This window comes from Acyrthosiphon pisum, chromosome A2 (genome assembly GCF_005508785.2).
Source record: "Acyrthosiphon pisum isolate AL4f chromosome A2, pea_aphid_22Mar2018_4r6ur, whole genome shotgun sequence".
Classification (NCBI taxonomy): Eukaryota; Metazoa; Arthropoda; class Insecta; order Hemiptera; family Aphididae; genus Acyrthosiphon; species Acyrthosiphon pisum.
Window position 1 is genome coordinate 95,471,695 of NC_042495.1, and position 13,403 is coordinate 95,485,097.

The following is a 13,403-nucleotide window of genomic DNA, read 5'->3' on the forward strand; positions in this document are numbered from 1 at the left end:
GTAATTTTGAATAGTATGAACAAATTCTAATTAGTCATAAACTCATAAAATATGAAATACAGGTAATATAGTTAGTCAATACACAGAATAGATTTAATCAATTCTGTGGTCAATAATCCATAATTTATTGGTGGCTGTTGCATTAATATTAATTAATGTAGGAACATGGTTCTTCTGATCATCTGTGGCGGCAGAAAAACAACGGTTTATGTAATATAATAGTATTATTGTTATACAAATTGTATTATAGCGTATTGCTGCGTATACTGTTTAATGTTTTAGAAGAATAATTAATTTATGTACATAATATAATAACTATATAGTATATTATATGCATTTAATACTAGGTAGGTACGTACAATATTTTGTTTATCACGTTACAAAGGCAACAATATCATTGTCAATTTATTGTATTACTAATATTTACATAGTATACATAATTAATATACAAATCTATTTACTTTAGGGTTTTTAAAGAAAAATATTAATTGTGTAGAAAAATATTGATAAATCTATTTATACCCATCGTTCCAGTGGCTTATTTAGGGTGGTCGAAGGGCCCGGTCACCCCCCTTGGTTATTTGTATAGTATACAGCAAGGCTATATAGTATATATAATATATATGATATTTAATCTAATGGTTCCCCTCATCTAGGGAGATTTCTCACTAAGCCACTGTATAGCTTATATCAAGTATAAAAAAATACTTATCTATTTGTTTTATCTAGATTAATTCCATTTATCTATCATCTTTATATAGATAATATTTTAGTTATCTATTACCAACACTGCTTATATTACATTTTTAAGCATTTTGACCCAGCAAGTAAAATGTCATGAAAAAAATTTTTTAATTGTCAGTAAACAGCTCAAAATATTTTAACAATTTTATCAAGTATAGGAAATAATAAAATAAACATACAATGTAAATTTCAAGTATATAGAGTCATTTATTTTTTCATAACAACAAAATAAAAAAAAATCACTCCATGAGAAATCAAGCGAATATCTTCACACGCTCATAACAGCCTAATTTGACATTCCGGCATTTAATGTTTTTTTGGTAAAGGTAGACAATCTCATGAGGAATCTTGTATTGAAAACATTGTTTGTTTTTTTTAAATTTATAAAAAACATGCATTTAAGGGTTAAAATCTTAGATACCTACAAAAAAGATTAAAAATATTGCAGGATAAGGTGCACCTGAAAATCCTTCAAAATCGGGCGGCCGAATCTCGAACAAATCGGGTCTGCGTCCGTCTCTCACTATACCACCATAATATTATTAATTTAGTACACGAATTCGATCGTGTGGGTGTTTTGTCGAACGGATATTATGTATCATATAGATGGCGTTTTAATCGTAACATCAGGATCACTGCAGCTGCACGTCCAATTACTCGAAAAGATTTATAGCAACAATAATATTAGAACGGTTACGATTCGATTGTCGAGTCGCGTTGGGTTGCGAGCGAGTAATTAATTAATTGGCCTAATCGAAAACGCGACTGTGCAAATTATACAGTATTATGGAGTATTGATGAGACAATTTTAGAGCTACACATTAGTACTACAATATTATTGAACGACGTATTACATACGAATCCGAAATTAACATATTATTATAGTTGAGGACTAAAGTCACCGTGTGTCAGTGATTGTTATTTATTTAATTTGTATGTCTGAGTAGGTATATAATGAAATCATTTGTAGGTTGTGATAAAAATTACAGCAGTTTTCGTGTTGAACTTCTTATAAAATATTATATAGGTATAAAATTAACTAAACAAATGCTAAAATTATTCGAGAAAAAAATGTTTTAATTAACTGGTATCCACAATAAAAGTGACAATGATTGGAATAAATATAATGCAAATCCATATTTAACTTAATCTATAATTGTTTCCAATAAACGATGAGATATTATAGCAATACGGAGAACCAAATATATTATACCGTACTTAGGTTTGGTGATTGGCCAATATTATTCGGTTTATATTTAAAATTTACCTATGCATTGGTTGTAACACTTTTTATAACATAACATTTCTATAAAGACTGCACAATATATAAATTATAATCTATCCATAAGTATTTTTAAAAATCATTTTGACTTTCTTTTACTCAGCCGTTAGCCTATAATAATGAACTTGAGTTTTAGATTTTCAAATAAATTATAATCTTGATGGTTTGTATTACGATATTATGTATGTATTATGCAGAATAAATTTGAATGCATTTATGCTCAATATTTAATAAATAGTTTATCATCTATAAGCCCTTATGCCTTACAGTTAAAGGAGCGGTAAATATTCGTATATTATACGCGTCCGTGGGATGATAGGATGATAAAATATTTCTCCACCTCACCACTTCGCACCACTAAACTTTTAGCGATTACTTATATGATATATAGCTGCTAAACTATTTTGATCAATATATTAGGTAGGTAGTACAGAATATAAGTAAAATTATTCTGAATTATTTAGATACTCAGTTCGGTAGGTGAATAACCGTTTTGAAAATATATAATTTAATATGTATACAGTGAGATTCTCCAAGCATGCACGCTTGCATTTTTCTATTAATAATTAATTCATCAAATTCCGATTTTTGGAATTTTCCAATAAAGGTATTTATTAGACTATATTTTCGAATTCTTGAGACGTTTTTACAGTGTACTACGTACTTAAGGAGATCCTGAGGCTTTACAAATGTCTGCTTTTCTAACAAGATTCCTCATTTTTTACAGAAAATTATTTAGTGGATCATTTTTTTTTTAATGTTGATATCTTTGATTAAAAATTCGAATGAGTAGTTTCTAAGTTGTCAAAATGATTTTACCAATAATAAGGTTCTCAAAAATGGTTTTACAAATATAATGAGATAGATGCAATATTGAGTCTATAATTTATTACACTCGAACCCTATTATTTGTAAATGGGGTTCTCATTTGAAAAACAGGAGTTCAAATATTGTTTATATTAAATATTCCTTAGGAAGAACAAAAAAATCTCAAGAACTTGAAAGTCATAAAGTATAGCCTTTAGGTATTTTTAAAAATTACAAAATCATATTTTTAATAACTGTATTATTGAATAAAAAAAGGGGCGACCGTGGTTGGCGGATCATCCTGTATTTAGATGAGCGGTAAACACAAATCTTATAAATTAAAAATATATTTTATAGGTACAAATGTACGATATCTTTAATGCCTAGCGGATACCTTTATAGTATTATTAAATAGTGTTGTTTTCTATTAATTATAATTGTTCTAAAATTACATATATTATGTTACTATATGAATTATTTTGAGTATAATATTCAGCAGAATTTTTACTATTTTTCGAGACACAAAAGCCCATTAACGTAACTCATATAATATATAATACGCAATACTTTTAGAAACGGGCAAGATGATAGAAAAACAAAACGTATTCAATTTACAGACATAGGTACTACACAAGAAACTAGGTAGATGTTTGATAAATCGAAATTTGAATACATATTATTATTTACAAACAGATGTGGTCTCGTGCAGTATAATAATATTATTGATGTAATATAAATAAAATCACCGTTTCTTACCGGCGTGTAAACGGTACATGTGGTGTAAACATAAAACATATACCACTAATACCACTATCGAACAAAACCCGTGCTGCCATTGGCCCGGAAGAAATAAAACGGATTTTGCACGTTCGGAACTATAATGCGCAGAGCTAGACGACGCGGCGCTGAGGACAATTATTATTGATATAGTTATATTATGTTATATATTTTTTTTACGATATTAACATTGTTTATCTCTTACCTATAATAATAGCGGGCGACGTTAAGAGCATAATATAATACAATCACAACGCACTCGGAGCCGGTGCAATCGAAATACGATTACGCGGTCCGGGGCGGTCGTAAAATCCGTCGCTGTTGGACCGCGATTCGATTTTTATAATATTACAATAATAATAATAATAATAATAATAATATTACATAATAATAATAATAATAATAGTAATCGCGAAGTGAACCTTACCGCGGCTGGTTATACCTACAATGTGTGTGTATAGAGGTCGTAAAATACGGAAAAGCAGGCGCGGCGTATCATACTGCACAGTGCACACAATACCCATATGGTGTTATATTGTTGTACGTATATTATTATGATATTATTATGTTTTATATTCATATTATAATGCAACTCGCACGCTACAGATTTAACGATATACCTGCCTACACACGATTACAACAACTACAACTAACGACCAATTTTCACGCTGGTTTAATAATATTATTATAATTCGATTGTGTTATAATATTCTACTACGTTATTACGTATTATACGTATCTGCAGCCACCGAAAACTCGTGTGATATGATATTTATTTTTTCAATATAATATTTAAGGCGCTTGCCTAGGTATATAATAATGATATGAGAGTTATAAAAAAAAATCAATTATTAGTGCGTCGTGAAAATTCATTTGTATATCATATTAATGTATCGTCAAACACTATATTATAACATTATATACCTATTCAATATTTTAATACAGTGGAACCTCGATATGACTCAAATGTATTCAAGTCGAATTTTCGATAACTCGAACTTATGTCTTGGCTCCCGCATTTTAATGTGTACATACAATTTTTTCCATACTAAATTAACTCGAATTTTTAACCAGTGTTAAGTTGTCGTTAGTTCAGGGCACCTGTAGCACTGAACTTGTTCTCGACTTGTAATTTAAGAGTTTAACTTTCCTCGTAATGTATCGTTTCATTTCTAGTGTGAGTTGAAATCTGCGTCCTTGTTAAGTGCAGTCTTCAGTGATAACGTGATAAAAAAATCACAAGGTGCAAGCAAAAACGTCGACGATAAAAATTACGAAACATGTCATCAGTGATCAGTTATTGGTGGGTGGTGGATTTTTTTTTAATTGTTGAAAATAACGCAACTATACAACAAGAGTTTGTATCATTATTTATGCATTTTCTTCGGCAGCGGAATTACCGAATTTTTGATAAAATAAATGTATTGATTATGCACGAAATCATATACTATTATGATACGCAATAAATATATAAAACGAAGTGTGGATTCAATCACGCATAAATATTATATTCCACAATGAAACGCATAAACTTAATAAGCAGTTATTTTTCCATAAAGTAACAAGTTAAAATTCGTCCATAAATCGTGGAATTATGATAAACTATTAGGTAATAAGCATATTATTACATAACGACAATATAATTATAAATAAATTGTACTTATTGAACACTTTATTTTACACACTTATGTTGTTACGCACGTGACTATGTTCGTGCACCGATGATACGATTATTCGCGGAGATCTTCATCATCGATTTTACAGTTTTTCTTTTGATTGTGACAGGTAACGTGGAGATCATGCACCTGGGAAAATGGGGCGCCATCTGCGATGACGAATGGGACTCGAGAGAAGGCCAAGTGGTGTGCAGACAATTGGGCTACAACGGCACGTCTAGGGTCACGCACAGTTCGCATTTCGGACAAACGGCCAGTAATAATAAACGTCATATTATTAAAATATAATATAATAAATAAATAAATAATAATCCTAACGGATTATACATATAGATACTGTCTTATTCAAGTCTTCTGCTGACGAGGACAACAAATTGTTGATATTATAATGACTTTTTCGTGCAGGAAAGTACTGGATGGACAACACTCAGTGTGGCGGCCAAGAACTAGAAATTTCCGAGTGCCGGTTCGACAGTTGGGGCGAGAACGACTGCGACCCTTCCGAAGCAGCGGGCGTGGTGTGCGAATCGTCTGAACCAGAAAAGCCCAAAATATACTCTGTGCCCGCGGTGTCGGTTGCGACAAAAAAAGTCGTCCAAAAGTACAGGATCAAAGTAATCTCAATATTATATACCTTTCTATTAACTTCTATACCTTAATCATAAAATACACAATACGTGATAGTATCAAATTATACGTCAAGCCGTTCAAATTTTGAATTGTTAGCTTAAATATTATCAAACTATTAGAGCATATTATTATGTGTTATCTCGTTGGTTTTGTACGATATTTGAACTTTTATGTGAGTTATGATTTATGAGTATGTAAAATATTAATATATGCGAATGCTCATAATTTACTGGCAAATATCGACGAGATACCAACGATAGAACACAGATAACGTTCTCACACATTTTAAGTTGATTTTTGGTAAATTCACTGATCACTCTAATATTTAAGCTCACAATACAAAATTTAAACTGCTGGACGCGCATTATGATATAATATACTATGCGTTAGAAAGGCGAAAAGCACATTATATTATGAGAGTATAACGTCCTCCTAATTATTTATCGACTTTTATGATGTAATATAATGATTCCGACTTTGGGCCGATACGTCGTGGTAGCTGTGTACGATTTTGAATTTTTGATAAATTATATTCTGTTGCTAAACCATATTGCTAAATATTTCTATACCACGCCTGTGTTAGATGAAAACGACATCCAACCCTCTTTGACAGAGGCCATATTTCATTAACAGCTGAGTGTATAGCTGAAAAATTTAAATTAATTTCTTTACATTTATCAATTATTGCGTTAAGCGTATATAAGTATGTTTCATACTTTTTATCGGGATGTAGACAAAAAATTAATGGTATATAATGTCCATTTTGAAAACCATGAATGGTAAACATTTGCGTAAAAAATCGCGCACAATATTGAAAAGTTCCATCCATATAAATATTGTCTACTGTATTTAAAAATATTAAATTAGTCGTACAAGAAAAAAATAATAACATTTTTTCCTTGATTATTTATTAAAACAAATGGTTCATTTTTTGAGGTTACAGTTTCAGATGTATTTAAAGCCACGTGTGCTTCAATTATATTACTTGGCAACACAGAAAGAACTTTACGTCTACTTCTATATATTACTTTTCTAATTGTATTAAAATCGTTTGATGTTAGGCCATCAGAAAGTTGAGAGTTCTGTGCTAATTCTTTTAAAATAATTTTTTTTGGTTGTATAAAAAGTTCTTCCGAAGCTTTTCGTTTACAAGTTATACTCACCATTTGTCGGTTTATATCTGAATCATTGCATGGTATGTGATTGTATCGATCTTGATCAAATAAAAAAATATTTTCTTCATTTACAACTTTAGAACCAAAAGTATATAACGTGGCAGAACACGAACGTTTTACACAACGCCAACGAACCGCACATGTATTTACGTTATTTGAACCGAAATTGTATTTATAATTATTAAACATTACCATATCTTTGTCTCTTTTACTTTTTAAAAACACAGCCATTTTAGTAAAATTCGTGATATGTTTACACGTCGACGTTGCATATACGCACTACGCTGGTAATCTTTTTTGTTCATTACTTTTATAAGTTTTAAGTATGTAATTTGTTTTATGGTTAGGTACCTTTTTAAATTAGATAAGATAAGCTACGGTGATGATGCAGCACATTGATAAATTTGCTTTATAGATTTTGATCGATTTCATTCGACAACGACTGGATTATTACTATAGGTTTTATAACGTTCCCTAAAATATAATATTTGACTGAACTATTGCCAACTTAATTTTAAATTGGTCTAAACTACTCTGGGCGAAACGGAAATCATATAAAAACAAAATTTTGGCAAACGGGTACCCGGGCGAAACGGGCTACGCCCGAAATTATGGTTTATCCACAGAAAAGAGGGCTTATTATCGTGATCGGCGGTGGGAATTTGTGCGCTACAGCTGATGATATTTTGACAATGACTGCGGGTTGGATTCAGTAAAAGTTTAGGTACCTATAGTTTGAGTATGGCTTAATTTTTTTTTTTAAATAAACCACAATACATAAAACATAATATTTTTTTTTTTTTTTTTATCCCGCGGCAACTTAGGCCATGGGAGAGGGGATGTACTGTAGGTTTAGAACGGTAGGGGTGTTACACGTGGGTGTATTTTGGCAGAATTTCGAATGGGGCACCCGTAGGTTTCTGCCATGCCCCGGAGGGGGGGGATGGCGGCACTTGTTCTCCGGAAACCGTGACTTGCCTGGAGAAAAATGCCACCCGGTGGTCGAGAATCGAAACCGCGACCGGCAGCGCCGCAGCCGGCGCGTTAGACCGCTCGGCCACCTCGTCCCCCAAAACATAATATTATGAGTTACGGTTGTACAATATAATATAATAATCAAACATAATATTTCAATTGTTAAATGTATTATTTGCTGTGACGCAACTACTTTTTCAATTATATCGAATAATACCCGCCGAATTAATCAAATAAAACGGTTTTATTTCCGGGATGAAAATATATACTTGGGTAAATGGTAATCCAATTCGCAAATAACTTCAAAATAACGATATTCGTTCCAATATTATATATAAGCATTTATGTTATAAAATAAAAATATAATATTCTTCAAACGCCAACAATATTAATTTAAAAAAAAAAAAACGTATAAATGAATGTTTTGTGGGTCTTGGACCCCGCACCCACGTAAGCCACCCTCTGTCTATACCTTATTTAGTTAATCATACACCTACGCGACTTAAGGAAGGCGTACCAAATGTATACCTACATAGACACACTGTTCAACGACTGTATATTAATCAAACCGTTTATATACGACAACGGTACACTGCACGTCGTTGAATTGCTCTCGAACTTGCGACAATACCACCACACTAGGTAACCGGTTATCTTTATGCAGACACGTAACACAGATATTATGACCAGATATTATATACTATTTGATATGATGATATCTATAATTTATTTTTATTATTATTTATTTATTTAATTTAAAGATTGACTTATTATAATATATTTATACTTCATAAATATTTGGAATTTTAAAGTAAAATGCATTTGTCTACATTCACAATCTACCCAATTGTGTAAATTAAAAACAAATCCTATGCGTCGTAGGCTATGACTAATTTTTTCAAGTGTATCGAGTATCGAATATCTAAACACTTAAAATGTAAGTATCGAGTATCTAGTATCGCGATACTGATTTTTGAGTATCTTGCTCATCCCTGATTATATGAAAAGATATTCCATAAAGATATAATATAACTATAAATATTGTCGAAGACTTATTAGACACTCGTAAGACGTTGGAGGTATGGCTGGTTATGATTTTATTCTGTTTTTCATGCACCGCAGGATACTTCCGGATCGGACATTGAATTGCGACTTGTCGGAGGCAGGACATCAGACGAAGGCAGAGTGGAAGCCAATACCAGTGACGGTAAGTCGAGTTACATTATAATAATATATTATATGATTCGCCAAAACTTCCACGTCTTTTTTTTTAAGTTTACAGGCTTCAAATGCTAAGGTTATTATCTGACATTTTTTTTTAATTACAGATTTGGTAATAATATAATATACGATTAATAATTAAAATTACATATTTACAGTTCAATTTTAAGCGTGCTTACAATATTTGACTAGATTAGAGTTTGTTGATGAGGTTGCATTTAGTGATGGATTTGATGGTATTTGGAGTTTGTCCTTCATCGAGAATTTATTTGATGTTGTGCGGTAGGTTGAGAGGCATGTGTATTGGTTCATAGATGGGGCATTCTTTGAGTTTGTGTTTTATTCTTCGCTGATAGAAAATAGTGTGTAACGAAAGTGTATAGACTGATTCCTATAATACGTGTGATCGCAATATCTTGACGTTGGCTGAGATCCAGAGGTGTATCACCACTGTTTTACTGAAATTTGTATGGACTCAAGTTTATTCGTAGGTGGAATGGAGTCCCAGTGGTTTTGCTATGACAAGAGAATTTTATTTTTGACAGATATGAAAATATCACTGGATGATATTTTATCGATGGTGTTGTCGAGTACATTTTCAGAAGCTAGCGAGGCGTCTATATTTTAGTTTATCGAAGAAAATACTGGAAATATCTTACATAATGTTATATACATATATATATATATATATGTACGTTGTTTTGACGTTTGTTATACAATTATACATTCGAAAATATGTCCTTGGTAAATATTTACAGTTCGTTAGTATTGTTCGTTGTTTGACTTAATTCCAAAAGGGTAGTTTTTAAATATCTTTGACATTTGAACGTTGTCCACGAACGATAGCAAGTACGTTTATTGTACACTCTGTGCAGTATAAACAATGACACGTATTTACCCATATTAGCTTAAAAAATTTTTTTTAATTATTTAAGAGTTCGTTGGAATTTTTTTTTTTTAATAAAATTACTTTACGTTTGTGCAGTCGACTTGAATTGATTATTGGATTATATTTGTTTACGCGAATCGTTTTTTATTAGTTAGTTCCACGCATATAGGTATGTATACATGTCAGCGTGTTTAACGTGCAGTTTATTTTCTTTCGTTTTCTCTTTAATAAAGAAATCATAAAATATAAAGTAAGCGTAGGATAAAAGTTTTTTTCGAATGTATTTTTTACGACGCGGAAAAAGTTATTTAATATATTTTTAAGACATGTACGTTGTTTTCGACAAATTCATCAAATATTCAATGCAATTAAAAATACCATTAATTTTAAAGCGGTGACGTAAAGTTATCTTTAGCAACTATTTCGATTCTTAGAATGTGAATTATTTCGCGAGTTTCAGTGTAAGATAGTATCTCGCTGACAACTTATATTGTTTTACCAATAATATGTGTCAACGCAATGTAGTTACTCGCGGAAGGTAAGAAAATGTTGAAATCACGTTTTCTATTCAATCGAAGTTGAATCCGTTTAATTTTATGTTCACACTATACGAGTTATTCGCATATAATATGAAACGTGAAAATAAATATCATAAAAATAAATAAATAAAATATAATAAATCACGACCGGGTGATGGGAAAAATAAAATGGAAAATTAAAGCACTACCTAGGTATAACTTTGAAAGTAATTTTCGAATAATAATATTATTCGAAATCACAGGTGGGTGTACCTTTTTTGAATGTCGTAACAATAATTATTATTAAACAGTGTACATAGTTTCTACATACAACTACAGCGCCACTGTAGATAATATTACTTAATTAAAATTTAATGTCTATTAAACCCGTTTCGTTTGGCCGTAAGCCTAATTATTATCAACAAATGCAATTTGTTCCCTCTCGGAACGCTGACTAAGTGTTCTTGTCGAACTCCAAGCGTTAACTTAATGAATATAGCAACGTTACAGTGTATAACTATTTATTAAGGCAATATATACTGTCCCCTGCTATGCTTCAGCACTTTCTTCGTTGTACTAATTTACAATATATCGACTATTATACGGTAGCTTATAAATCTGCCGAATTTCGACTAAACGATCATTACCATAACAAATATCTTAAGCGTTAAGCAAAGTTCAAATCCCGCGAAAATGTTCGTCTGCACGTTCGTGACTAAGAGGAACGACACTCGGCGAAACAATAATTTTTTACTGATCACGTTAAAGCTCACACGGAAAATTGTGACACAATACTATTGTCTATTATAATATTTGTAATGTACCAAATACCTGCTGATGTTATGATATTATTGTGTTTAACATTTCGACAAGTTATAACGTCTCGATAATATATTCGGATAAAAGTTTAAAAAAAATAATATTCTCATAAAACTGCTATAATATTGCATTATTTTTTACACGTCAAGTTGTGTCGAAACGCTTATATATATATATACGTTTATATATATATAGACAGACTTAAGTCAATTTTTATACACGAAACGAATTTAAAAAACAAGTTTAGCTACGGTAGGTATAGGTAATAAAATCTTTCAATATTATATAAATCAAATTATAATGACGTCGAATAAAATTAGTTTAATAACAAACCGTTATTGGAAATATTCATTTTTGGTACCATTTAATTTCACGTGAAAAACGATTATTTTGAAATATGATGGTATATACGTTATAAACCTAGCTGGTAATATTATATTAATATTACTAAAATCAATAATAATAATAATAATATATTATTATTATATTAATCGGTCGGATTAATAATTAATCATTCGGCCGTCGATATAAATTGAAATTGCCACTCTGTACAGCCAAACACAATGCAATAGTACGAATTTGCATAAACTATATACATACTTAGGCAGGTTTTGCCTAACACGATGATCTTTTCATCGCGTCGAGTTAACGTAGTTGTTATCCTTTTGCCCGACACGCACACCGACACAGAGATTTTTAATACAATAATAATAATAATAATAATAATATATTATCCTACGACACATTTTAACCAAAAATGATGAATGCGTCGTACGCATGACATTATATTATAAAAAATATAAAAAGTTTCACCCCGTCACTGGACGTTAATGATTTAAACTTTAATAACGAGCGAGAACCTCGCCATTTTGAACATTTGATTTTCAGAAGTTATATTATAATTTTTTTTTCCCCAAAATGGACGCCACATACTATTATTATAGGTACGTACCTAAAATAATACTTTGTTGCTAAACCACGTGGCACCGTTGGACGACTTTGACCCACTCAATTCACGGGAACGCTTAAAATATATACAAACTAAATTTCGTTTTAAGTGCATGTACGGTCAGTCCCGTAAATTAAATTTTTTGATAATAGTTTATTATTTTTTTTTATGCTAATATGAGCTTTTTTGTCATGAGCTTTTGGTGAAAAAAAAAGTGTCTGAAATAAGACTTATTATATACTTAGTATATTGTCAACCATTAAAAATTAAACGGCCGTCAATTTCCGCACGTCTAATATAAAATAATCGAATTCATCAGCAAGTACACGTCGTTAACTTCTCGAAATCTGGAAATCTGTATTTTTAAAATAACTTCAAATTCCCAATAGGCTTTTAAAATAAAATAAAAAAATAGTAAAAATATAGAATTTCGTTTTTCTACGATAACTCATATAGCACCATTTTTATAGTATACTGACCGACCTCTTTTAGAGTCATAAAAATATGTCAACGTGAAAAACTATCGGAGAAAAAACCGATTTCCAAAACAACACAGCTGGGACGTTAAATTTTTATTTACAGTCATCTGTGGTGAATGTCTTTGACGTCGTGTGCCGTTAGTTACCGAAAGTCCGATTTAGACTGAAATCGATCAATGAACGACGGTAAAATTTTGAAAAATAATAGTTTATTCGGTAGGAGTTTGTCGCGGTTACAAATAATTATTATAAAAGGTACATCACTCAACAGCTGTCGTTACATTTGTATGAAAAAAAATTGTCTGGTTACCCCGACCTCGCACAGCCGCGATTGCGGAATAAGTCCATATCGAACGAACAAGCAGGTGTATAAATTCACGTCGGTTCTTAAATTTTTTTCTCATCCTAATCGAACCGCATTCGAAGTATGCGAACGCCTACCTATACGATCGCGGGTATTAT

The 13,403-nt window shown here is 31.2% G+C and overlaps 1 protein-coding gene across 1 annotated transcript in view; it reads left to right on the forward strand.

Moving 5' to 3' along the window:
• The window catches only part of LOC103308064 (lysyl oxidase homolog 2), a 38,025-nt gene that overhangs the window by 4,133 nt on the left and 20,489 nt on the right, over positions 1-13,403 (forward strand). The window contains exons 2-4 of the mRNA XM_008180758.3: positions 5,396-5,542; positions 5,692-5,900; positions 9,189-9,273. Coding sequence (XP_008178980.2) covers positions 5,396-5,542; positions 5,692-5,900; positions 9,189-9,273 — 441 coding nt within the window. The remainder of the gene's footprint in view (positions 1-5,395; positions 5,543-5,691; positions 5,901-9,188; positions 9,274-13,403) is intronic.